This window comes from Heteronotia binoei, chromosome 13 (assembly GCF_032191835.1).
Source record: "Heteronotia binoei isolate CCM8104 ecotype False Entrance Well chromosome 13, APGP_CSIRO_Hbin_v1, whole genome shotgun sequence".
NCBI lineage: Eukaryota > Metazoa > Chordata > Lepidosauria > Squamata > Gekkonidae > Heteronotia > Heteronotia binoei.
Genome location: NC_083235.1, coordinates 69,004,226 through 69,030,446, shown reverse-complemented (window position 1 = coordinate 69,030,446; position 26,221 = coordinate 69,004,226). Strand labels below are relative to the sequence as shown.

The 26,221-nt window shown below is 45.3% G+C and overlaps 1 protein-coding gene across 2 annotated transcripts in view; it reads left to right on the top strand.

Annotated features, from left to right (window-relative positions):
• The first annotated feature begins 2,331 nt into the window (after window positions 1-2,331).
• The window catches only part of UNC13D (unc-13 homolog D), a 100,919-nt gene continuing 77,029 nt past the window's right edge, over window positions 2,332-26,221 (top strand). Inside the window, exons 1-5 of one of the 2 annotated variants that reach the window (XM_060252904.1) lie at window positions 2,332-2,414; window positions 2,509-2,662; window positions 13,569-13,627; window positions 21,686-21,718; window positions 23,719-23,826. In XM_060252904.1, coding sequence (XP_060108887.1) covers window positions 21,686-21,718; window positions 23,719-23,826 — 141 coding nt within the window. In that variant the 5' untranslated portion in view covers window positions 2,332-2,414; window positions 2,509-2,662; window positions 13,569-13,627. Of the gene's footprint in view, window positions 2,415-2,508; window positions 2,663-13,568; window positions 13,628-18,839; window positions 19,006-21,685; window positions 21,719-23,718; window positions 23,827-26,221 lie in introns of those variants that run through there. The other variant, XM_060252903.1, reaches the window with a different exon arrangement.

The window sequence follows — 26,221 nt, the reverse complement described above, 5'->3', positions numbered from 1 at the left end:
GAACACTGCTTCCTCCCCCCTAATATTTCGTCCTGTTGCAGCAAAAAAGCAGAAAAAACGAGGAGGATGGGGGGGGAGAGAAGCTGCAACTTCCCCGCTTCCCCCCCCCCCAACACCCCTGCCAGTTGAGGCTGGATTTTCGCCTCCTCGAAGGACAAGAAAGAACTGCTTCCCCTCTGCCTGCCTGCCCGCTCCTTCCCTCTGCCGGCTGAGGCGACGCACCAGAAGAGGAGAGGGGAGAAACCATCCGCCCGCTTCAGCCTCGTGGCCGGCTGAGGCGGACTCCTCCCTGGCGCGCTTTTCCCCCTCACATTGCGGCTCCCTCCTCCTCAGTGGCTGCCCGCTCCAGACCGCCCGCCTCTCATTTCCATCAGGAACGCTACTGCCTGAGGAGTCAAAGCATGCCTCTGGAGCTCCGGCAGGGTCGCTTTGCCGCCCGCCTTCCTTCCTTGAAGGGGGCCCCTTTAACTCCAGCAGGAGGCAGCATGGCTTCTGCTGCTGGCTCTACCAGTGACCTCTCCATCAAACCGCTTGCAAGGCCCACCGCAGCAGCCCCCCCCCCCCGACAGTGCAGAGGCCCCGGGGGCTGGTTGGGGCCTCAAGTCCGGGGGCATTGGGCAGAAGTCAGGGGGCTATGCCCCCTCAGGCCCCCTCGTAGCTACAGGCCTGGCAGCGCCCCTGCCTTGCTCTGCAGCCTGGTTGCTAACAAGCCATGGACTGGTACCAGTGTGTGGCCAGGGGTTTGGGACCCCTGCTTTATGGGTTATGGATTGTTGTTGCTGTCTTTTCAGATCCCAGCATTGGTTAGCTGACAGAATATGGTTTTGCTGGTTGGCCCTAAATGTGACCACTAGATCATTTTTCAACTCTTATTAAAATGTCATGGAGAAGCCGCTGTTAGGTTGTGAGGGGGAAATACTTGGTTAATTGCCAGACCCACACTTTCCCTCCCTCCCCACTCATATGGTAGACAGAGACTGAGTTACTAACTAACTAACTAACTAACTAACTTCGATGTTTAGATTTTTAGTAGGTAAACTGTGAATGACTAATTTTTATCCATAATTTATATTTTTATGTTAGATTTTACATGTTGTAAGCCGCCCTGAGCCACCTAGTGAGAAGGGCGGGATATAAATCACAAATAAATAAATAAATAAATAATCTGTAATGTTACTGACTAACTTCGAGCATCTGTAATGTCTGCATGCAGAGTCCTGAAGTAACCGTAGTTAGATGCCTTTCTTCTGCGATGGATTCTCGATTACTGAGATGACCTGTATTCTGTCATGACTAGCTGAAGTTCCTCAAAAACATCTGTGAGCATAACTGTTTACTGGAATTGTGTTGTCCAAGTATCTATCCAGGGTCTGTACATAGGGTGGCCGGCTTCAAGTTGGGGGCAGAGTCTTTGTTGAGTGGAGGGATCTCAGCACGGTATAATGCCATAGACTTTCGCTTCTAAATGAGCCACTTTAGTTAAGGGAACTTACCTCTGTAGCTTGGAGATAAGTTGCAATTCCAGGAGATCTTCAGGACACATCTAGTAATTGGTAACCATATAGACAGAAAAACATCTTTTGTAAGGAGCAAAAGAGAAAAGAATCTACTATATCCTACTACCAGGGGTCCTCAAACTACGGCCCGTGGGCCAGATGCGGCCCGCTGAGGACGTTTATGCGGCCCGCCGGGTTATGGCAAAATCAGACCGGAAGTGACGTTCGACCTAAACTCGCATTAGCAACGCACACTTCCGGCACTGGGCTGAGGTGGCGGAGACAGAGTGTGAGGCGATACCGAGGTGAGGTGAGTTCCCTGGCCGGGGTGTGTGGTGTGGGGAAGGGAGAGAGATGCAGAAGATGGAGAACTGACGGCCCGCGGCCTTGTACAGTAACGGCAGCCACCACAACAGTCCGGCCCTCCAACAGTCTGAGGGACAGTGAACTGGCCCCCTATTTAAAAAGTTTGAGGACCCCTGTCCTACTACTATGGCAATAGATTTCCCTTATGGGAAATATGTTCCTGTAGGTAAGGGGTGAGTGAACAATAAAGCAAAAAAATATATTATTGGCACAATACCTGGGGGTTTTTTTGCATGTGAACACAGCTAAAAGATCCTTCCTCTCACCCCATCGTGCTCTTACTTTGGAAGAGTGATTTACAATATAGTCCCTCCCCCAAAGAAGCTGAAATACTGCCTCATCCAGGAAACAAGCCAGACCTGCCCCGAAGTATAAACAGTCCGTCTGAGCTCACAATACAGGGTTTTTTAAAAAGCTGCTGCTGATTAGGTCTCAAAGGAAGACCAAAACCAAATCTAGAGTTAATTAATTTTGGGGGACTGGAGCAGTCAATTAAAGTAGAGCAAGCCTCAGCTCTGGCATTACCAGCTGCCTGTTGTTAATGTCCTAAATGTATGTTTCCTATAAACAAGGATGGGTTTCTGGCTGCCTCAGTATAATCACCAGATAATTAAATCAGTGACTGATTTCTATTTCCTCTTTGCAGTGAATGGGATTGTCTGAGCTGAAGAGAGTCATTCTTGCCATTGGAACAATATCCCTTAGGGAATGTATCAGATGGGCTAAAATTTAGGTTGGCTTATTGGACAGGCAGTTGCTGAATGGAATATCAGCCTGGTTATCTGCTTCCATCTTCTCAGGTAAGTGTGTTTTATATAGGAGAGAGGATTTTTGTAGTTGTTAGGTTTGAATAGGTTTTATTCGATTGGAGGGGGTATTTGGAGTTTTATTGTTATATGATGTTTTACTTATGTATTGTAAGCAACCTTGAGCTGGGTGGAAACATGGGATAGAAATTACATAATAAAATTTTAAAAGTATGGACTCAACCAATGCTACTTTGGCTGGTAGGAAACTGTACTCTCCCAAGCATTCGCCCCCTTAATAGGAATGCTCCCTCATAGTTGAAAACGGAAATGCTTTGCTAACTCAGTTTGCCCCACATATGCCAGTAAAACTGCTGTTCAGTCTATGGTTCCCAACTCTGCTTTGGGAAATTCCTGGAGGTTTGGAGGTGGCACCTGGAGAGGGCAGTTTGGGGGGGAGGGATGGGACCTCATTGGGAAGAATGCCACAGAGTTCACCTTTCAAAGTTGCTATTTTCTCCAGGGGATCTGATCTCTGTAGTCTGGAGACCAGTTGTAATTATAGAACATTTCCAGGTCCCACCTGGAGATTGGCAACCTTGCTTCAGCCTCTCACATGCACTTGCGCATATATTTGGAACTGTTTGTTTTACCGGATTTTTTTTTTTTTAATCCTGCCCTTCAAAAAACGTAGGGTTGCAAATATAGTTCTCCTGTCATCCGTTTTAGACTTGTAACAACACTGCACAGTAGGTTAGGGTGAGACTGTGCAAGACTTTTAATTGTTTTAATTGTTTTAAGACTTTTAATTGTTTAAGACTTTTTATTGTTAATGTTAATTTTAATTATTTATAATCTGTTTTAACCATGTTTTTATAAGTATAACTGATGTACCGTATATTTTATGCTGTGAGCCGCCCTGAGCCTGCTCCGGTGGGGAGGGCGGGATAGAAATAAAAATTATTATTATTATTATTATTATTATTATAAGACTTCCAGGCCAGCACAGTGAGTACTACACCACAGTGGTTCTGCTTGTTTATGCTCGCTATAGACTAGAAGGAAGCCACTTAAAATTAATGTAGGGTTTATGTTTACTTCCAAAGATGAAAGCAATTCCAAATTTGATTCAGCGCTTGTTGCCCTCATCATGAATGCGTAAGACTGAACAGAAAACCTAACTCTAGGAAAAAGGGTTATTTTTCTTGCATTCTTAACTGCAGATAGTTAAACCAGTTCAATGACCTAATCTGGCAAATCTTGCATTCCTTAGGGTCATTTTAAGTGTTCAAAGCTCCCAATCTGGGACAAACAGGTGTGGTGACGACAGGGACTTGTTGGTGATCCATATCTCATCGATGGATCTGCTGCTGCCATATCTCGTGCGGTGCTTCTGTGGTTTATATAACATGACTTAGCCCCCTGGCTAACATTCTGTGCATAGCGGCTCTGATGCAGCATCTTGATAACTAGGCTGATAGAAGAATGCATGTGGGCCAGCATTATTATCCCCTCTGGTAGCTGTGTTCTCTCTCATCTCTCTTTTGCCTGCTGATTTTATAATAATAATAATAATAATAATATTTTATTTATATCCCGCCCTCCCCGCCGAAGCAGGCTCAGGGCGGCTAACAACATTTCATACAATACAGTACACAATGGGTATTAAAACAACATTAATCTTAAAACATTCTAATTATAAACTAAAATCGACATTTCTGGTGCTATTCTATCAGCGAATATGACGGCAAGCCACTTTGAGCAAGTCCTTTGATCATTCAATCGGCAAAGGCCATCTTAAAAAGGATGGTCTTGCAGGCCCTGCGAAACTGTTCGAGGCTCCGCAGGCCCCGCACTTCTTCCAGGAGCTCGTTCCAGAGGTGTGGCGCCGCAATAGAGAAGGCCCGTGTGCGAGTGTTCTGGAGTCTTGCCTCCTTTGGCCCGGGGATAGTCAGCTGGTTCTTCCCCGCTGACCTCAGTGCTCTCTGGGGTTCATAAGGGAAGAGACGGTCCCTTAGGTGGACAGGTCCTCGGCAGCGGTGTCACTAGGGCGGGGCCAAGGGGGCCATCGGCCCTCCCCCAGAGCATTCTCATTGGCCCCAGGCACTGACCCATGGCCCCCCCCCACAGGAAGGGGCTGGCCCTGGGACTAGAACGCTGCTGCTGTGTGGGCTGGCCGGGATTCTGAAACCGGGGCCGCGCTGCCGCCTCTACCACAAGAAGATCAGCATTCTGTTCAGCGGGGGTGAGTGGGCAGGCTGGCTGAGCTTCCCAGCTCACGCTGCCGCCGAGTTGCTTGCTTTCTGTGCAGGGGGGGGGGGGGGGCTGGGCTTCCAAAACTCCAATGGTGCCTCTGCTGAGTGAGGCCTGCCTGTTTTCTGTGTGCCTGGGGGGTGGGGGGGGCGGAGGGGCTTCCCAAACCGGTGCCGTGTTGCTGAGTTGCTTGCTTTCTGTGCATGCGGTGGGGGGGCTGGGCTTCCAAAACTCCAACGGGGTTGGATTACGGGGGCTGGTCATGTGACCAGAGGGTGGATGAGGGAGGGGCCATATGAAGTGGGCGGGGTTGTGTGCGGAGGGGGTGACGCAGCCCTCCAAAAGGGGTGATGCCCAATGGGGGAGGGTGACTTGAATCAGTTATACCCCAGGGTGCAACCCACCCTAGTGACGCCTCTGGTCCTCGGCCATACATTTTCAAGTGTAAGGGTCAGATAGATAGAGTTGCCAACTCTGGGGTGGGAGATTCTGGAGATTTTAAGTGGAGCCTGGAAAGGACAGTTTATTTTGGAGGGGGGGCGTGGAGCCCAGCAAGGACTTAATGCCATAGAATGCACTCTCTGAAACTGCCATTTCCTCAAGGGGAGCTGATCTCTGTAAGTCTAGGGCAGGGGTGGCCAAACTTGCTTAACATAAGAGCCACATAGAATGAACATCAGATGTTCAAGAGCCGCAAGACGTGAACGTCAGATGTTTGAGAGCCGCAAGGAAGGCAAATAGATGGGGGGAGGGGGAGGGGGAAAGAAAGCAACTTTAATTTCAAATGCATTTTCCAAGCTGCCAGCTGGCTTGGCTTGGAGAAGTGATTGAAAGAGACACATGCCTTTTCCAAGCCAGCCAGGTGGGAGCTTCAAGAGCCACACAATATGGGTGAATGAGCCACACGTGGCTCTCGAGCCACAGTTTGGCCACCCCTGGTCTTGAGATTGGCAACCCTATGTTTTGTGTTCCAGGGTGCTTCATGAATGTATAGGCAAATTGTAGGGTTGCCAGTTCCCAGTTGGGGGCAGAGGATCATCTGGTTTGGAGGCCCTCCCCCCCACTTCAGGGTTATCAGAAAATGGAGGGGAGGGGGAGGGAAATGCCCACTGAGCACTCCGTTATATGCTATGAAAACCAGTCCTCATAGAGTATAATAGAGAATCGATCTATGGGTATCTGGGGCTCTGGCGGGGCTGTTTTTTTGAGGTAGAGGCACCAAATTTTCAGCATAGCATCTGGTGCCTCTCCTCAAACACAAGTTTCAAAAAGATTGGAGCAGGGGGTGAGGGTTAGGCTTCCCAACCCTCCCGCCCTGGCGGGAGACCCCAGGATTTCCAGCCTCTTCCCCCGCTCCCCAAAAAAACGGAAGCGGGGGAGGGGGGAAATGGCGCCAAGGAGCGCGGCAAGCCGCCCCATCTCGGAGCGGCAATGCCGCTGCGCGGCTGCCGCCTCTTCTCCGCTCACAGTAGCTGCTCCTCTGAGATGGGCTCAGGTTGAGCCCATCTCGGAGGAGCAGCTAAGATGAAGCCGAGAAGAGGCGGCAGCAGCGCAGCGCCATTGCCCGCTCCGCCTCTGAGGTAAAATCAGAGAAGGGGAGGGTGGAGGCAGGCCAGGAGCGTGGCGAGCCACGAATCTGGGTCCTTCTAGCTCCACCTCAGTGTCTCCTGGCTCCACCCCCAAAGTCCCCAGATATTTCTGAAATTGGACTTGGCAACCCTAGTGAGGGTTCAGTTCTACCCAGAAGGTGAGAAGCCTGGGGGTGGTCCTGGATGCCTCACTTTCTATGGAGGCTTAGGTTGCTGCGGTAGTGAAATCTGCCTTTTACCATCTTTGGCAGGTTAAACGATCGGCACTTTACCTCTCCCCTCAGGACTTGGCTACAGTGACCCATGCAGTGGTCAGTTCCAAACTTGACTACTGTGACTTGTTCCATACTGGTTTGCCCTCGCAACTGTTCTGCAAACTCCAGCCGGTACAGAATACGGCAGCGCACCTGTTGATGGCATTGCCTGTGCAGGCCCACATTTGGCTGGTGCTCCGCCAAATGCACTGGTTACTGATTGAATACCGGATCCGTTTCAAGGTTTTGGTATTAACCTTTAAACCTTGTGCGGTCTGGGACTGACATACCTGAGGGGCCGGCTCTCCCCATACGTGTCTCCAGAGGGCCTTGCTCTCTGTGGATCAAAATCTTCACTCATTCACTGACTTCTCTCTGACTCCATGGCAAAGCTCCTACTCCTTCCTCATGCTGTTCCTGAGCTGGGGTGGGGAAGGAATAGGCCTGGGGCCTTGTTGTAGCAGGAGGTGTTGTGTGAGGAATTGGGCTCTGCAGGTATCTGTGGAAATCTTCCATGGGATCCAACCAACCATCCAGTACACTTTTGTTCCATTCTCCCTCCATGGAGCTCAGAATACTGTTGATAGTTCTTTTCTACATTCTGTCCATACAATGACCTCGCGAAGGAGGTTAGGCTGAAAGAGTTATTAGCCCATGGCCATCCAGTGAGCGTAGAGAACCAGTGTGGTAGAGTAGTTAAGAACAGCAGACTCTAATCCAAATTTGATTCCTCACTCCTCCTCTGCATGAAGCCAGCGGGGTGGCCTTGGGTCAGTCACAGTTCTCTCAGAGCTCTCACAGCCCTACCTACCTCACACAGGGTGTCTGTTGTGGGGAGAGGAAGGGAAGGTAATTGTTAGCTGCTTTCAGACTCCTTTGGGTAGTAGAAAAGCATGGTATAGAAATCAATTCTGATTCTGCTGCTGCTGCGGCGTGGTGTTTTGCACTCAGTTATCCCAGGTCCCATATAAGGTTGCTGCCAATACGGAATTCCTTGACTTCTGGGAACCTAAGATGAACAAGTGTCTAGATCTTTATTTAGCAATTGTAATTCAGTGCGTTTAAATTTAGGAACCCTTGTCAAAATTATGGGCCTCAAATACTGAGTCATCAAGAGGTAGTTTGGTTGGAAGTAGGGTTGCCAATCCCCAGGTGGGGGCAGGGGATCCCCCGGTTTGGAGGCCCTCCCCCCGCTTCAGGGTCGTCAGAAAGCCGGGGGAGGGGAGGGAAATGTCTGCTGGGAACTCTGTTGTTCCCTATGGAGATTTATTCCCATAGAAAATCATGGAGAATTGATCCACAGGTATCTGGGGCTCTGGGGGGGCTGTTTTTTGGGGTAGAGGCACCAAAATTTCAGCATAGCATCTAGTGCCTCTCCACAAAACACCCCCCCAAGTTTCAAAACGATTGGACCAGGGGGCCCAATTCTATGAGCCCCAAAAGACGTGTCCCTATCCTTCATAATGTCTCCTGGCTCCACCCCCAAAGTCTCCTGGCTCCACCCCCAAAGTCCCCAGATATTTCTTGAATTGGACTTGGCAATCCTATTTATTTATTTGTTTGTTTGTTTGTTTGTTTGTTTATTTCAATTTATATCCCGGCCTCTCCGCAAGCGGACTCAGGGCGGCTTACAACATCATAAAATACAATCAATCCAATAAAACATATAAAACCATAATTTACATATATCAACTAAAACCATTCTATGGTGCTATTTCAGTACAGTAACCCTAGTTGGAAGCCACTCTCTTTGAGCTATTGAGATGAACGCAGCCTTGCGTTTTTATATTTTGCTGGGAGATTTCAGCATGCAAAGAGTGAATCCTTTTGTGCCCTCGGAATGTGAAAGCCTCACGAGTGCTCGGAACAATTTTCTTTTTGACCAAAACAATCTTGGGTTGTGTTGAAATATTTTATTTTCTAGAATGTGTTATCTTATTGTTTCAAAAATTGGTTAGATATCAATAGCCCTTATCAGCTGAGATGGGGAAATCAGATGCTGCTAGAACTGTCTAGTAGAACTGGGCAAGACTCATAGCTAGCAGTTTTAATTTGATTGTGCAGGTAACACACAATTCTCTCTGTGGCTTTGTTTGAAATAGAAATTTACAGAAAGGCTATCCACTAAGGTATTAGTATTGAATAAATCGCAGTGTATCCTCTATGCACAAGTGTGCCAAAGCTGGACATTTGTAAGTATTAATGTGAGGAAAAAGTGAAAGTCTGTCCTAGAGTTGCCAACCTCCAGGTGGGGCCTGGAGATCTTCCAGAATTATTATTGGTTCTCAGGCTACAGAGATCAATTCTCCTGAAGAAAATAGCTGCTTTGAGGATGTACTCTATAGCATTATACCCTGCTGAGGTCCCTTTCCTCACCAAACCACACTCCACCCCAAATCTCCCAACCTGGAGTTGGCAATCCTGCCAGTGGCTTGTCAGCACAAGGGGGAAAATGTATTGCTTATAAAATATAAATGTTTTAATCTCATCATGTAATAAGCTATGCTGGGAAAGTTATATCATTATAAAATGATAACTTTTTTGTAGTATGTTTACAAGGCATACTAGACAGTTAGATGGTACTCTGGTATTCTATCTGTTGTAGTAGTAGTCAGGGTCACCAATGGACGGGTCGACATCAATATCGCCTGGCTGGCATTTTACCAACTGCGACAAGCCAGGCAACCTGTCTCACTTCGACCTAGCTAATGTAATCCATACAACAGTCACCTCCAGATTGGATTACTGTAACTCACTGTACATGGGCCTTACCTTGAGACTGACCTGGAAAATTCCTGCTGGTTTGGAATGCAGCGGCTCGGTTCCTTATGGGTTGGTTGCTACTTGTCTAGCCTCAGATGGCAGGGGCATCCAAAGCCAGGTCTCCAAAGACGACTAGAGTGGATGGGTAGGTTTAGTAAGGTTGCCATGCTCCAGGTGGGACCTGGAGATCTCTCAGAATTACAGGTGATCTCCAGACTATAGAGGTTCATTCCCTCGGAGAAAATGGCTGCTTTGGAGGGAGAACTCTATGGCATTACGCTCTGCTTCCAGTTTGTAGTCAACGTAAGAGTTCTCCATCCAAAGCAGCCATCTCTGTAGCCTGGAGATCCGCTGTAATTCTGGGAGACCTCCAGGCTCTACCTGAAGGTTGACAAACCTACTAAACCTATCCAACCACTCCGGTCATCTTCGGAGAACTTGCTTTGGGTGCACCTGTCATTTGAGGCTAGACAGGTAGCAAAACCATAAATGGCCTTCTTGCTCATGGTGCTGAAACTTTGGAATTCCCTCCCCAGGGAGATCTGTTTATCTCCTTCTATTGTTATCTCCTGCCAGTGAATGAACACTTTTTTGTTCTGTTTGGCATATCCCCAGTAACTATTATTGGTCTCTCCCCCCCCCCCCCGCCGGTGTTATGTTGGTTTATATACTTTTATTGAATTATTATATATAGATCTTTTTTTAAAAAATGTTATGTTTTAATTTTCACTGCCTTGGGGACACTGTTTGGGTGGAAAGGTGACATAGAAAATTTTAAAATTAATAACAGGATGGCCAATTTTAAATAAATAGGAGGATGGCCTAATTAAAGATCCATGGTTAGTAGCTGTGCAGTTAGGGTTGCCAGGTCGATTCCAATTTATCCCAGTCAATTGACCAGCAATATGTCAGACGTGTAACTTAGCCTTACTGTTATAACATATAGATGCAATGGCTTGACATGACTAACCCCATTTTGTAGCTTGCTACGACCCCTGTTCCCTACTAACCGTGAGAACAGCAATGTGCCTCTAAACCCAAAGCAATCACTAACCGCAAGGGGAGGAATTTCACACTTGGTACAAAGAACATCTGGAGCCTTTGAAGTTAACATGCCCAAGGTAACCAGCGGGGTGGCTTCCCGGGGAAAAGTGTGAGAATGATTCTATTGTTTTACTACTTTGAAATGTACAAAAGCCCAAGGCATAGCCTCAAGAGTTATCAAACTCAACTTGCTTCTAACCAGACTGATTGTTCTCAAATAAATGGATTAATTTTGCTACAAAATGATTCGTCTCTGTTTGAAGTTCCACGTCTGACACAATAACAATATACAAAATCTCATAGTCACAGACCACAGTATCCGATTACATAAAAGCATTCTTATATTCAAATTCCACCAATGTTAAGCCTTTAAAATGGCATTATTAACCATCTCTACTTTGTTAAAAAACTTCCACATATATGGCTAAAGAACAATATTTCACTACTGCCTGAGTTATAGACTTCTTAGTATCGTCCAACAAGTATTTCAGTAGCACGGCATCTGCAAATTTCAGATAATTATCCAAAGTAGTAGTGCCATTTACATTTAGAGAGCAATGGAAAGATTAACTGATGTCTCTCTCTGGAATAAAGCTCACAATGTGTTGGAAAATGCCTGTAGACTGGGGGTAGATCCGGGACTGGGTAGGGTTTGGGGAGGGGAGGGGCCTCAGCATGTTACAATGCCATAGAGCCCACCCTTCAAAGCAGCCATTTTCTCCAGGGGGAGCTGATCTCTGCCAGCTGAAGATCAGTTGTAAAAGAGGAAGATCTCCACCTGGAGGCTGACAACTCTTTGTGTGGTGTTTTGGGAATTTGACTTGGGCCATGTTTAACAAAGTGTTGATAAACAATGCCCTCCACCCAGTAGTGCCATTTTCTGACTGAAAATGTCCTGTTTGCTTCGAACCTTGGTACAGAAAAAAGGCATACATATTTATCTGTTTTAAAGCATCTGGGAAGGGGATCTGGAACAGAAAAATTGTTCTATATTTGAATTGCCTAAGTGGATTTGCAGTTATGGTTCACGTAATAGGCGGTTAGGTTGACTAACCTGGCTGAAGGAGCCCCGTGGCTCAGAGTGGTAAAGCTGCAGTACTGCAGTCCAAGCTCTCTGCTCATGACCTGAGTTCGATCCTGGCAGAAGCTGGGTTCAGGTAGCTGGTTCAAGGTTGTCTCAGCCTTCCATCCTTCCGAGGTCGGTAAAATGAGTACCCAGCTTGCTTGGGGGAAAAGTGTAGATGATTGAGGAAGGCAATGGCAAACCACCCCATTAAAAAAGTCTGCTGTGAAAACGTCGTGATGCGACGTCACCCCAGAGTCACAAACGACTGGTGCAGGGGCGGCCAAACTGCGGCTCGGGAGCCACATGTGGCTCTTTTGCGCATATTGTGTGGCTCTCGAAGCCTCCGCCACCCCATCAGCTAGCTTGAAGAAGGCATTTAAAAATTAAAGTTGCTTTCTTTCCACCTCTCTTTCCTCCCTCCCTCTCCCATCTATTTTCCTTCCTTCCTTCCTTGCGGCTCTCAAACATCTGACATTCCTATCTTGTGGCTCTCCAACATCTGATGTTTATTCTCTGTGGCTCTTATATTAAGCAAGTTTGGCCACCCTTGGACTGGTGCTTGCCCAGGGGACTACCTTTACCTTTAGGTTGACTCCGAATCCGCTATTCTGTTATAGCTCCTAGTTTTGTTCACCGTTGTTTGTTACTGAACAGAATACGATTGGTCATGAACCCAGCCTTGTGTGAGTTTTACGGAATAATTAATAACAAAATGTTTTACATAAATAGTACCAGTGGGGAGAGTTAAACATCTCCTTTTCAACATCATAACTGTCAATTCAGATTACTCCTTCCCCTCAGATGCTTTTCAGGACCAAATTACACATCTGCAGCTTTAGTCACTGATTTCTAGAGTCATGAGTACTTTGTCAGAATAGGCCTTGTTCCATAATCAGACCCTATTGTGTGAACCAGTGTGAGTAGACAATTACTGTTAGATGGAGCTCCATTACGGTTGCCAATCCCCAGGTGGGGGCAGGGAATCCCCCGGTTTGGAGACTCTCCCTCACTTCAGGGTTATCATAAAGTATGCGTGTGTGTGTGTGGGGGGGAAATGTCCATTCAGCACTCCATTATACCATATGGAGACTGGTTCCCACAGGGTATAATGGAGAATCAATTTGTGGGTGTCCGGGACTCTGAGGGGGCGCTGTTTTTTTTTAGCATCCAGTGCCTCTCCTCAAAACACGCCCCATGTTTCAAAAAGATTGGACCAGGGGGTCAAATTCTATGAGCCCCCAAAGAAGTTGCTCCTATCCTTTATTTCCAAATGGAGGAAATGCATTTAAAAGGTGTGCCGTCCCTTTAAATGCGACGGCCAGAACGCCCTTTGGAGTTCAGTCGTGCTTGTCACGCCCTTGCTCTTGGCTCCACCCCCAAAGTCTCCTGGCTGCACCCGCAAAGTCCCCAAATACTTATGGAGTTGGACCTGCCAACCCTAAACTCCTTACATTCTTACAGTTATTAGGGTTTGTAGAATCTTTCGGGCTCAAGTGCCGTGTTCTACTGGAGAAAGTTTTCCTTCCAGACGTTTCGTTCTCAGCTGCGGAGAACATCCTCAGTGGCTGTAGTGGCTCAGTGGCTGTTCTCCGCAGCTGAGAACGAAACGTCTGGAAGGAAAACTTTCTCCAGTAGAACACGGCACTTGAGCCCGAAAGATTCTACAAACCCTAATGATGATGCCAGCCGTGAAAACCTGAAATGTTTGATTCTTAAAGTTGCTTGTAACAGAATCTTTATCTATATGCTGTGATAATGGTATGATGAAACTGATTTCTGTTTCCACAGTGACTGTAAACTAGGTTCTTTCCAGAGAAGCAACATCAAAACACCTCATTTTGAATAATAGTCATTTAACTTGACCTTCCCCATACCATCTGACTGGAGGCGGAGATGGGGGGAAAGGTGCATATCATGTGAAACTGTTCTCTGTGTGTGTGTGTCTATGGGCATTTTCTTTCTTACAAAGCACCCTATTCATTTATTTCTAGGTTACTATTCCAGGTACAACCAAAGGAAAGGCAGAGCTAGAAGACAATCAAGGCAAGAGGTATGCAAGACACAACCTTCAGAATAATCTCTGAAGATTTCTTTTAACACTGGATTTTCAGTAAAAGGGAGGACCTTTTCCCCTTTAGATGAATGCAGGGCTTACCTTATATCTTCAGTGCAAATCCATTAAAAAGTGTTTTTCTAGTACCCTTAAAATACCTTTTAAAATATATTTAAAACATCTCATTAAAACATCTCAAAGGGTCTGTCTGCATGGCATGAGGTGAAGGTGGGGGTTTTTTTTCTTCCCAGATGACCGAGGGTTGTTGCAGTATACATTTTCTTGTATCCCTTTGAATTTTAGTGGAATTTATGAGTATGCTAAGGATTACAGCTTTGTTCTAAACAGACTTGAAAGAAAAGTGAATACATCCTGTTGCCCCCTCCTTTTTTCTACCTAACCATCTATGTAGCTATTTAGGACACAGGAAGCCTGCTAAGGGGGAAGGCGACACCCTCATGGATTAATTCATTATTTTAAGGATTGTTTTTTGCTCACCAACTCATGTTGTTATATTTTAATCTCTAGCATGTGTCAAAGCCATTTCATGTATTAAATGTGTGTCAGAGGCATATTAAGTTCTGAATATGGGACAGGATCATCTTAGGTAAGTGGCTTAACTAGCATGGGAGGAACCATGTATTATGTGATAAGTCTTTTTCCCCCTTTTAAGAACATAAGAGAAGCCATGTTGGAACAGGCCAATGGCCCATCCAGTCCAACACTCTGTGTCACGTAAGAACATAAGAGAAGCCATGTTGGATCAGGCCAATGGCCCATCCACTCCAACACTCTGTGTCACGTAAGAACATAAGAGAATCCTTGTTGGATCAGGCCAATGGCCCATCCAGTCCAACACTCTGTATCACGTAAGAACATAAGAGAAGCCATGTTGGATCAGGCCAATGGCCCATCCAGTCCAACACTCTGTGTCACGTAAGAACATAAGAGAAGGCATGTTGGATCAGGCCATGTTGGATCAGGATCCACTCCAACACTCTGTGCCATGTAAGAACATAAGAGAAGCCATGTTGGATCAGGCCAATGGCCCATCCAGTCCAACACTCTGTGTCACGTAAGAACATAAGAGAAGCCATGTTGGATCAGGCCAATGGCCCATCCAGTCCAACACTCTGTGTCACGTAAAAACATAAGAGAAGCCATGTTGGATCAGGCCAATGGCCCATCCAGTCCAACACTGTGTCACACATTGGCCAGAAAGAAAATACACACACACACACACACACACTGTGGCTAATAGCCACTGATGGACCTCTGCTCCATATTTTTATCTAACCCCCTCTTGAAGCTGGCTATGCTTGTAGCCGCCGCCACCTCCTGTGGCAGTGAATTCCACATGTTAATAACCCTTTGGGTGAAGAAGTACTTCCTTTTATCCGTTCTAACCTGACTGCTCTTTCTTTTGAGAAAGAAGAGATGCATCTTGCAACATCTGTATTTCCTAATGCTGTTCCTGTAATCATGCAAAGGAGCTCTTGACTTAAACTAGCATTATATTTAGAACGACTTGAGCAGATATGAGCCAAAAGGCAAGGAACTGGAGTTTAGCGAAGTGCTCTCTCAGTTTAGATCCCCACTGAGCCTTCAAGCTCACAGGGTGACCTTAGGCCACCCACATTCTCTCAGCCTAACCTACCTCACAGCTTGCTTAGGAGAATAAAGTATTTGTCACTTGAGCTTCTTGGAAGAACAGCAAAGTAAAAATGTAATAGACATAGGGCTTTTTCACACAGTCTATGTATTCCAGTATGGAAGCTGGTCAGTTACTGAACAGTAACGGGTTTCTGCTGGCATTTCAGACAGACCCGATTCAGTAACTGGCTGCTACCGGAATACTCTCACCTTTTCACACACTCCCGCGGCTGTCCCAGTAGTGAGGCGTGCCTGAGTCGTTACAAACAAAGAGCAGCTTCTTCCACTTTTCAACCCCTCCTTCCGGGTTGAAATCGCTATGGGGTGCTGTGTGAAATGTCCCGTATCTAACCCGGTAGCAGTTTTCGCGCCCTTTTTCGCCCGCCAGCGCGCGCGATCTCCGGCTTTTTTTTTTTTAAACGTCGGGCTAAGATCGCTATAGCGCTATAGCGATGTATCACAACAGCATCACCATAGGGATGTCTGGGCTCCATTAAGATGCCAGATATCGCCACCGCTGAAACCTGGTAACTTATCTCAATAGAGCCTAGCCATCTCTATGGTGTTGCTGTTGTGATACGTCGCTATAGCGATCTTAGCCCGACGTTCCCCCCCCCCCCAAAAAAGCTGGAGATCGCGAGCCGGCAGGCAAAAATGGCTGGCGCTGGTGGAAGCGAGATAAGAGCGGATAAGTGTGAAATGGCTCGCTTCAATCACGGAACCCTACCGGAAAAAAAAACATGTGTCTGAAAACTCCCATCCCTGTCTCGGATTACTGCAAGCGGCACAATACCGACTCCCTTCCGGTTTCCACTGGTAAGTGTGAAAAGGGCCATTATATAGATAGACTATGCCTCCATACCAGCATTAAGAAAGGAAAAGAGAGGACTTCTGGATAACTTGAACATCAGGCTCATAGAGATCTCTTTCACGAGGCTATTAAATCCCAACTTCATGTTGTTTCTTCCACATAGCTTAGTCAGCTTTTTTACTTATTTAATTTACCACGGTGTTTCTAAAATATACCAGATTTGAATTCAACAGTATTTCAGTAGAAGCAAGTATGAGCGTTTATCACGTCATTGAATTGTGAATGACAAATTTGCTCCTTGGTTTTTGTGGTTGGTTGACAGCAAGTCACATTGGCAATAGAACTGGAAAAAAAATGTTGTTTTTCAGTAACTCTGACTAAAAAGAAATAGAAGCTCTTAGAGAAAAATTAAACTGCCTTCCCTCTCAGAATCAGCTTCTCTAGGGATCCACTTGGGGAAGACTGCCCCCCTCCAAGCCTTGGCTTCCCCAGGCCACCTACAGCCAGGGGGCGCTTGGGGAAGCCAAGGGGAGGCAAACTGCCTCCCCTCCAAGCCTCCACTTCCCTAGGAATCCAATGACCATGGAGTGCTTGGGAAAGTCAGTCCTGGGAGGCAGGCCGGGCCCTGCCACTAGGCAAACTAGGTGAATGCCTAGGGCGCCAGCCTTCTGGGGCCACTGAATTGGGTGCCCTCATGTGACTTGGTGACGCTATCAAGGGTGTGTGTGCCAGACGTCAGCCTTGCCTAGGGTGCCAAACAGTCTGGGGCTGGCCCTGCTGGGAAGGAAGGCAGTTCAAGCTGCCTTTCTTCAGAGCCCCAGCTGAGCCCACAGGGAGACCCCTCTCCCTGATCTTTCTTCACTTCCCCAGCTGGCCTGCCAGGGCTGGCCAGCTGGGGAAGGGAAGAGAGAAGGGGAGAGATCTCTCCGCTGTACCCTATGGGCCCACAAAGTGCAATGGAGAAATCGTGCTGTTGCTGCAGCACAACTCTAGAGCAGGGGTCCCCAACTCCCAGTCCGTGGACCGGTACTAGTCTGTGGCTTGTTAGCGACCAGGCTGTGAGCTGTATAATTATTTCATTATATATTACATTGTAGGAATAATAAGACGATGACATTGGATTTATATCCTGCCCTCCGCTCCGAATTTCAGAGACTCAGAGTGGCTCACAATCTCCTTTCCCTTGCACCCCCGCAACGGACACCCGGTGAGGTGGGTGGGGCTGAGAGAGCTCTCCCCAGAAGCTGCCCTTTCAAGGACAGCTCTGCAAGAGCTATGGTGAACCCAAGGCCATTCCAGCAGCTGCAAGTGGAGGAGTGGGGAATCAAACCCGGTTCTCCCAGATAACAGTATGCACACTTAACCACCACCACAAAGTAATAGAAATAAAGTGCACAATTGTATAATCCTGAAACCTTCGCGCCCCCCCCTCCCCCGGTCCATGGAAAAATGGTCTTCTACAAAACCCTGGTGCCAAAAAGGTTGGGGACCACTGCTGTAGAGAGAAAGGTTTTAAACTTTAAACCCCTTCTCTCTAAAGTTGTGCCGCAGTAGTAGCATGATCTCTCCATTGTATCCTGTGGACCCTTAGGGTACTATGGAGAGGCCATGGGCTGAAGAAGGGAGAGGTGGCGTTTAAATACCTCCCCCTGCCTCCTCCAGCCATGTGCCTTTTGTCTAGTCCACTTTTGTCCCCAGTCTAGTGCCTTTTGTCCCCAGTCCACTTGCCACAGTAGGCTGGCTGGGGAAGGGGATGGGAGATAGAGTGGGCCAGTTTCATTCCCCTTGGCTTCCAAGCCGCCCTGAGCCACTTTGGTGGGAAGGGTGGGATATAAATCGAAATATAAATAAATAAATAAGCCCAGGGGAGTGAAACTGACTTGCTCTCTCCCACCTTTGCTTCCCCCAGCTGGTGACTGCTTGGCTGCAGAAGGCTGGCTGGGGAAAGGAAGGGGAGAGAGAGTGCTGGTCAGTTTCAGCCCACTGAAACTGACCGTCCCAAAGGAGAAGTGAGCTCCGAAGGCGTTTAAATGCTTTTGGAGCTCACTGGGGACAAGACAAACCGACAAATCACGAAACAGTTCAGGCAATCGAGCCAAGAACCAGAACGAACCACCGTTTTCCTGGTTCATGCCTATTCTTAATTTTGGAATCCTAATCCTATTTATAGACTCGACACAGTAACAAAGGGAGAACAGTAGGTGGCTCCAGTCTCTCTTAGTATGTCTTGCTGAGCAAGTGTGTTTCCTGGAAGTAGATCATCCATATTTCCTGGGTTGTTACATTACTGTTTTAATTGGTACTAATTCCTGCCTAATCGTGGAAGAATAGTTTCATGATGGCTAGGGCACAATTGAAAGGGTGGTGATACTGGGTTTATTAACGTTTTCAGCAGTGGTGAAAAACGTGTCCTCAGTGATTTGTTCAAAAATAAGCCCATTCAGAAAACATTGCCCTTACTCTGGATTTGTTGTGGCTGGGATGCTGAGAACTCCACCCGGCTTCCTCAGCACATGCGGTTGAGGACCCCATCTCTATGGTACTGGCTTCTCACATGAAAGTGCATAGGGTTCACAGAGCATGGAGAATTTCTTTGGGATTAGTCAACGGTGTACACAGGACTCCAGGATGTGTTGAGAAATTGCAGCTCTGTAGCTGTGAAAGGAGGGCTCTGCACATTTCCGTTTGCTGTTACAATGGTCGGAGTGTGATAAAGAATGTGGTTTCCTCCTAAGCATGTGAGCTGATGGGAACTGTGTGCTAGTAGGGTGATCTGCTTCAGTCTGAAGCATAAATATACTCCAGCAGAAATACGTCCTTTGCTCAGCTTGGGCTCTCCTTGGCCCATCCCAGCATGGAGCCCAATAGTGAGAACCAAATGGGAGAAATCCCCAAAGAAGACTGCAGAAAAGTATGTAGGACGATGTTTAAACTGAAACCACTACTTCTGTTTTTCCTTCTCTGCCACTCCTCTCCCTTTTATGGCCTGCTTCCACCTGCTAAGATACTTCTGGAGATGCTGGATTTAACTAGGTTGGGAAAAAGTTTTTGAGATGTTGAATGCCTTTTGGAGGGTGTTGGATTTAAGTTTTACATATTCTGCCTTTCCTTTGAAGAGCTCAGAGCAGCATTTTAGTTTTGCAACAACCTTGTGTGGTAGATTAGGCTAAGAGGCAGCGACTGGCTTCATAGATTTGAGCCAAGGTATCCAACATCTAAGACCAATATTCTAGCCACTACATTACCCTGAAAAGGGCACTGAGGTCTACTGTAACCTTAGTTTTTGTGGGTGGGTTAGGTGGATTTGAGAATCCTTTGAAAAAACATGGCACTTGGCCTGGGTCTTTCTCCTAGGATGGAGAAAGGACAGCTGAGTTTTAGGCCAGGAGTTCTTGGGCAGTTAGGGCCTCAATGAAGTTGGCATTATACTCAAAAGTATTGGGCATTGTGCCTCAAGGACCTTCTTTGCTATGTAATTTTAGCTGTTCTGGAACCCTGGTTAAACATTCAGTATAACTGGAGAGATTTTTGCACACAAATAGAATCACTTTCTAGAAAGGGAGCTTCTCTGGTCAGCTTGCTCAAAGTTGGAATGTCCTTGATAAAAGCATAATGACTATCCTGCGTACCTAAGGCAGGCAGTCCTAGATTTCCTGCAATAACTTCCCCAGAGCCCAACCAGCGGCCATTCTAAGTTTATGAATAATTCTATGACCAGCGCCGCTGATCAGCATGTATCTCTTGTTCTGGTCTCTTTAATGTATTGGGAATGGGGAGAACACTTTTTTATTATTTAAATGTTAATTTAAAAAAATTTCGACATACCAATCTGGGTTTTTCCGTTATCCTATATATTATGACAATAGGGAGAACACTTTTGATGCAGAACTGACTAGTAAGAATATAGCGTTGTGTCAGATCAGAGGTATGCAATTTCATACCTTGAGAATCGGTAGCTTTCAAGTTTCAGATCAAGATGCACATTTTTCTCATGAAGAATGCACAGGGCACGTAGCATGGCTGCCGATAACAAATTCTTGCTCTGTTTCCAAGACCAGAGATAAAAGTAATAGTAGTTTTGCCTCTGTCAAAGGTTTAATAATTAATACTCAGCGTCAAGAAACATCGTAAGAATGGTCACAGAACATCCTGGCTCCAAGATTTGAGCTGTATTCATTTTTGGGCTGAGTGTGGTTCCGCTGCTGAGGAACAGATTCATTTACAGGTTTGAAGCCTGTCTAAATCATGATCTTTCAAGTACTACAGTTCCCACTAGATAGGGACCAAGCCCCATATTTCACACACAAACATATGATATTCTCTTTAATCCAGACGTCTGTCAACGGTAGTGGATTGTCATGGCAACTATATGTTTTTCGCTTCCTGGAACATGCATTTGGAGTATTACATCCGGTTAATTTTCAAGATCAGCTTTCCAGGCATCCTAGTGTGTCTTTGATTAGTTATACATTTGTCCAGTCTGTTAACAAGCCATGTATGAGCCACTGGTTAATGCCAACTTTCTGTAGCAGACGATTCCTCAAATTAAGCATATCCGTATGTTTTTTTTCCTACAGACTTGCACATTAAGTTTGCTCTGCTAATAGTATGAGCAGCCTCACCCAAAATGAAAAGATCTGTCGTCTAAAACTTTTCCCACCAACCCCAGTGCAAAGTACAACACAACCGTTTAAGTTATGTAAACCCTTCCCATTTTTCTAGAATATAAAGCACTATTTCTGGTATGGTTACGGTTGCTACAGACTTCCACACAGAGCACATTATTAACATCATAAAGTTGCCAAGAACTATCTATATATATATCTATATATCTGTATATCTATATAGATATCTATATATATACACACACACATACATGTTGGCATATATATATATATATATATATAAATTTCTTGTGATTAATAATGCCACTTCCTTTCTACCTTTAATAAAACTTCATTGGTGTTAAACGTGCCACTGGACTCAAATGTTGTTCTGCTATTTCAGACCAGCACAGCTCCCCACCTGAATAGGGTTTCCCGCCTCTAGATCTCAGTGAGGAGTCCCCTTTTTTGAGGGCTTTGATCCACCCAAACAGGGACATTGCCACACAAACCCCTGATGCGATGATGTCACCTGGAAGTGGCATCATCGCACCACTCCCGAGGTCAGCATCACGATGACATCACTTCCATGCGATGTCATTGAGCCCCCTGTGCTTCGCGTGTGCAGGAGAAGATCCCAGAAAGGACCCAGGAGCCCCTCACCAGCTGCCAGGTAAGACCTGGTAACCCTATACCTGAATCTAACTTCTGGCATTGTTTGTGTCTTGTTTTGCAAAAGTATCATATTATTTTTACCAGGACTGACAAGACAGTTCTTGTGGCATCACTCTGATAGACTAGGACACTGGGATTTTGATGTTATTTCAATCTCTATGTTCCTGTGTGCAAGTAAAAATTTTCTTTCCAAAGGAAAAGAGCAAAAGCCTTTTATTTATACACTAGTTTATGTCTTAAAACTGTTATAGGGATGAATAGAACTGACGTGCAGCAATTTGGCTGAAAATCTGTTTTTCTAATTTCTTTTAGATGGATCTATCCCATAAATTTTCTAAGAAAGAGGTAAGACTCTACTTGATTCCCCAGCAGTGAACATTATGACCGTTTTCGCGCACAGCTCACCTTGCAGTCACCATCCTGTTCCCTCCGCAGCGTCTGTCGGATTTCCCACCATCTGTGCCGGAGTTACAGGAAGTGCCGCGGCTTTTGCATAGCAAACGTAAACTGGGTTTTAGCGGTTTACGTTTGCTAAGCAAAAGCTGCGGCACTTCCTGTAACTTCGGCGCAGATGGTGGGAAATCCGACAGACGCTGCGGAGGGAACAGGATGGTGACTGCGAGGTGAGCTGTGTGCGAAAACGGTGAAAGTAAGATGAGTTCTGCCAGATCAGGCCAGAGGGGCATTTAGCATAGCATCCTATTTCCAGCAATGACCATGCTGCTGGATGCTTCCAGGAATTCCACAAACAGAAGGTAACAACCCTCCCCTTCTGGGGACATCCCAGCACTGGTATCCACAGGCATGCCACCTATGGAATTGGGAGGATCCATTTAGCTAATACAGTTAATGGCCATTGCTAGTCCTGTTCTTCACGAATTTATCAGATTTCCTTTCAGAATTAGTGGCCACTGCCACATATTGTGGCAGCAAGTTGCATGGGCGAATAATGCATTGTATGAAAATAGTAGTACTCCCCCAATCTTAGACATTAGTTTTGTTGGGTAATTTCCAAGTACTACGTGATGTGATGTGAAATAAGGATTGTTTTTTTTAAACTGTGGAGATGCTGCAAACAGACAGTGCAAGCGGTATAGAAGCAGAGATAAGAAAGTAGTTGATAAATGTTTTAAGTTTCCAGCTTTCACGATTGAGAAGTAGCCCAAGAGTGATTCATTCTCCATCTCCTGTAAGTTGACGAACAAGGTTGCTTTTAAACAGTCCCTCTGAAATAGCCCTGTCATAGAATCAGCCCTGGATTGGACTGATTCAGCACAGAACATCTTGGGGTCCTCATGATAGTTGTAAATGCAGAGCTATCTGGTCTGGACGAGCAAACTCTGTGGTGCTTCCCACCACCTTTCCTGATCAGTTCACAGTTCTGTTTCTCTGACCAAGCCAAACTGACCAAGCCCTTCCTTAGAAAGCACATTCTAGGGTTGCCTAGCAACTGCAGCTCTGCTTCCTCTTTCCCTGAACCTGCTGGCCTGAACCATGACTAAAGCTGTAAATTGCATCAGTAGCAATATTGAAGGGGGAGCACTGAGGGGCTGATCCAGATTTCATGTACCCTCTGGTGGTCTGAAAGAGCCCCATGGGGAAGAGCGGTAAAGCTACAGAACTGTAGTCCTAAGATCTGCTTACGACCTGAGTTCGATCCTGGCGGAAGCTGGTTCAGGTAGCTGGCTCCAGGTTGACTCAGCCTTCCATCCTTCCGAGGTCGGTAAAATGAGTACCCAGTTTGCTGGGGGGAAAGTGTAGATGACTGGGGAAGGCAATGGCAAACCACCCCGTAAAAAAAGTCTCTCGTGAAAACGTTGTGAAAGCAATGTCACCTCAGAGTCAGAAATGACTGGTGCTTGCACAGGGGACCTTTCCTTTCCTGGTGGTCTGACCCTGCATCTTGGTGCTGGACAGATGGGGTGGTCTGGTCATTCCCTTCTGATTATTTTCTAGAATGAATGCAATTTCCTGACCACATCGCACTTTTCTCCTGTGCTTATAAGTTTTTTCGGAGCAGTTTTCTTTGCAGACATTTTTGGAGCATTATCTGTTCTTTTTGCTGAGGCAGACTGTGAAATTGTGTAGTTTGCTTGATGGGGATGAGGGTCATATGACATTGTTTTGAATGAGATGGTGTTTTGACTCCTTTAATATAATCTAACCAGCAGAGCTGCAAGTGAGTCAAACTTGAGCTGATTTTCTCGGAAGAACTCTTGTGAATGAGAACCAACTAAACATCTGCTCAGGATACTTTGATCAGCAAATCCCCAATATAGCAGGCAGGAATGCTAATTCATTAGATATTGACTTGATTATTATTTGATCCCAATATTCTTTTGCAGCTCACTTTGCTATATGAAGAAGTCCTATATACTATTCTCCATCGCTTGGGCAAACCAGAACCTAACCATGTTGCTGATCCAGAAGAGCTGTATGCATATGTGCAAAAGGTCAGACCAAAGGTCCACATCCATTTGTCTTGTTAACCAACCCAAAGTCTGAAGTTGCTTCTTTACTTTGGGTTGTATGTTTTTCCTTATCTATTTCCTTCACACCACCTATGAGGAAATGGCTGCCTCTGTTTCCCTAATCTCCCAAATAACTTCTTTCGATTAAACTACTGCTATTGTTAGTGGGATTAGAAATAATGCTCCCAGGGCCTTTAGTCCCAGATGAACTGTAAGAGAATAAAAGTGAGAGACGAAGTCAGCAGTCCGGAATGAAACAGAGCCCTTGTTGGTTGGGTGGTTTTAATCATGGTAGGACCTAGGATTTGGCAGTGAGAATACGACAGCTGGTGCCATTTTACTGGCAGAGTGGCTGTTCATAGGGCTAAGGATGAACTGTGAGTTTAATTAAGGAGTTAGCAACACTGGTTATAGTGTATGTCTGACCTGGTTCATTTTATACCACTTCTCCAAGGTACTAATGTGGGTGGGTAGGGTAGTTTGTGTAGTCTGCTTCCAGATTTTGAGTCGATACCCCATACAAACAGTGCTAGCTTTTTTGCAATATATCTTTTTTGTTTTGTCCTCCCCACATTTAATCTTGCTGTTGTGCATAGCCTTTCCATCATACAATATCCGCAACTTACAAATGTATCTCTTGGTTCCTAACAAAAATGACAAGGTTGTTGAAGTCTGCAGCAGCCCGCAGTTGTATTTGTGTAAGGATATTGCCGTCTAAACAATCCCTCTGCGACAGCCCTGTCATCCAAAGAAGCAGGCCCGGACCATTAAGGGAAACCAGAACCAAAGAGCCGTTGACAGATATTCCCTTAAATGGTTTGCAAGAGTCTGGATGTAGAACTCAAACATATGTCTCCCTGAGCCTGCTTCGGCGGGGAGGGTGGAATATAAATATGAGAAATAAATAAATAAATGTGAGTTTAGGGTATAAGAGATTCATCCCAAAACATTTGTTGGCTGAATCTCTTTCATAATGCTTTGGATAATGGGTTTCCTTTAGGGAGAAAATTGATTAGAAAATGGTATGGCATCGTTTATTTGGAAGAAAGCTTTAGTTTCATTTTCTAGAGATGTCACTATTTCTTCTGTAGTAAATCTCCATCTTCTCGATTTTTTAGACAATTTTGTAATCCACATTATTGGGTTATGATCAGCCCCTCTTTTAGGTAAAATCTCTATTTTCTTTGTTATAAGGCCTAAATCTTTAGTACCCCACAACATGTCAATTCTGGAAAAAGTTTTATGTCTTGCTGAAAAAAAGGTATAGTCCCGCACTTCAGGATTAAATTTCCTCCATATATCCTCCAAGTTTTCTTGTTTGACCAAATAAAAAAGATTTTGGCAATTTTCCTTCCTTATTATTTTCCCCCCCCCAGACCTATCCAGTGTGTTCTTAATTGTTCCATTAAAGTCCCCCATTATCAAAACTTGATCATATGTCACTTCATCAAATTGTTGTATAATGTCTTTTTAAAAAGCATCCTTTGCTCCATTTGGTGCATACAGTCCCAGTAACAACGTTTTTTTGCATTTAATATTATTTCTACCGCTACAAATCTTCCATCTTTATCTTTAAACACTAGTTTCGGGTCCAATTCTTGTTTAATTTAAAAAAATCACTCGCCTCTTCTTCTGTTCAGCCAATGAATGAAATTCTACTCCCAATTGTTTATTCCATAAAAATTTGTAATCCTTTTGTTTGATATGTACTTCTTGTAAACAAACTATATTACAATTTTGCTTTTTAATCCAATGAAACGTTGCCTTTTTTTGTGGTGAATTTAGTCCATTTACATTCCAAGATAATAATTTGTAATCCATCATGGTGCAAATTCTTTATGTTCTTCATAAAATCCACACAGTTCCTGTGTGCTTGTAATTGTAATACTTTTCCTTGTAGCTCAAAGCTCAAACATTTAGGTATTATCCATCTATACTTCATTTCATTGTCCCGTAATTTTTCTGTCAGTTTCTTATATGCTCTTCTGTCATTTATCACTTGTCTTGGCAACTCCTTCATAATTCTTACTCTGCTGCCTCCCACTATCAGTGTCTTTTCAAAGTTTTTATTCATGATTTTTCCCACTATTTCTTTTGTCATATATCTTATAACCACATCTCTTGGTAGATTAATTTTTTTGGCATATAGTGAGTTCACTCTATACATATAGTCATACATGTTTCTAGTCCCTTCAGGATCTTCCTCCAAAAATTCTGCAATTATTTTTATTATACTTTCAAATCAGTTTCTTCATCCTCAGGTACTCCTCTCAGAAGTATCTGGGTCTCCATCAATTTACAGACATGAATTGCCACTTGTATTTTTAACAAGGTGGAATCATGTACTTTCACTCTCCCTTCCACCTCTTGACTTTTT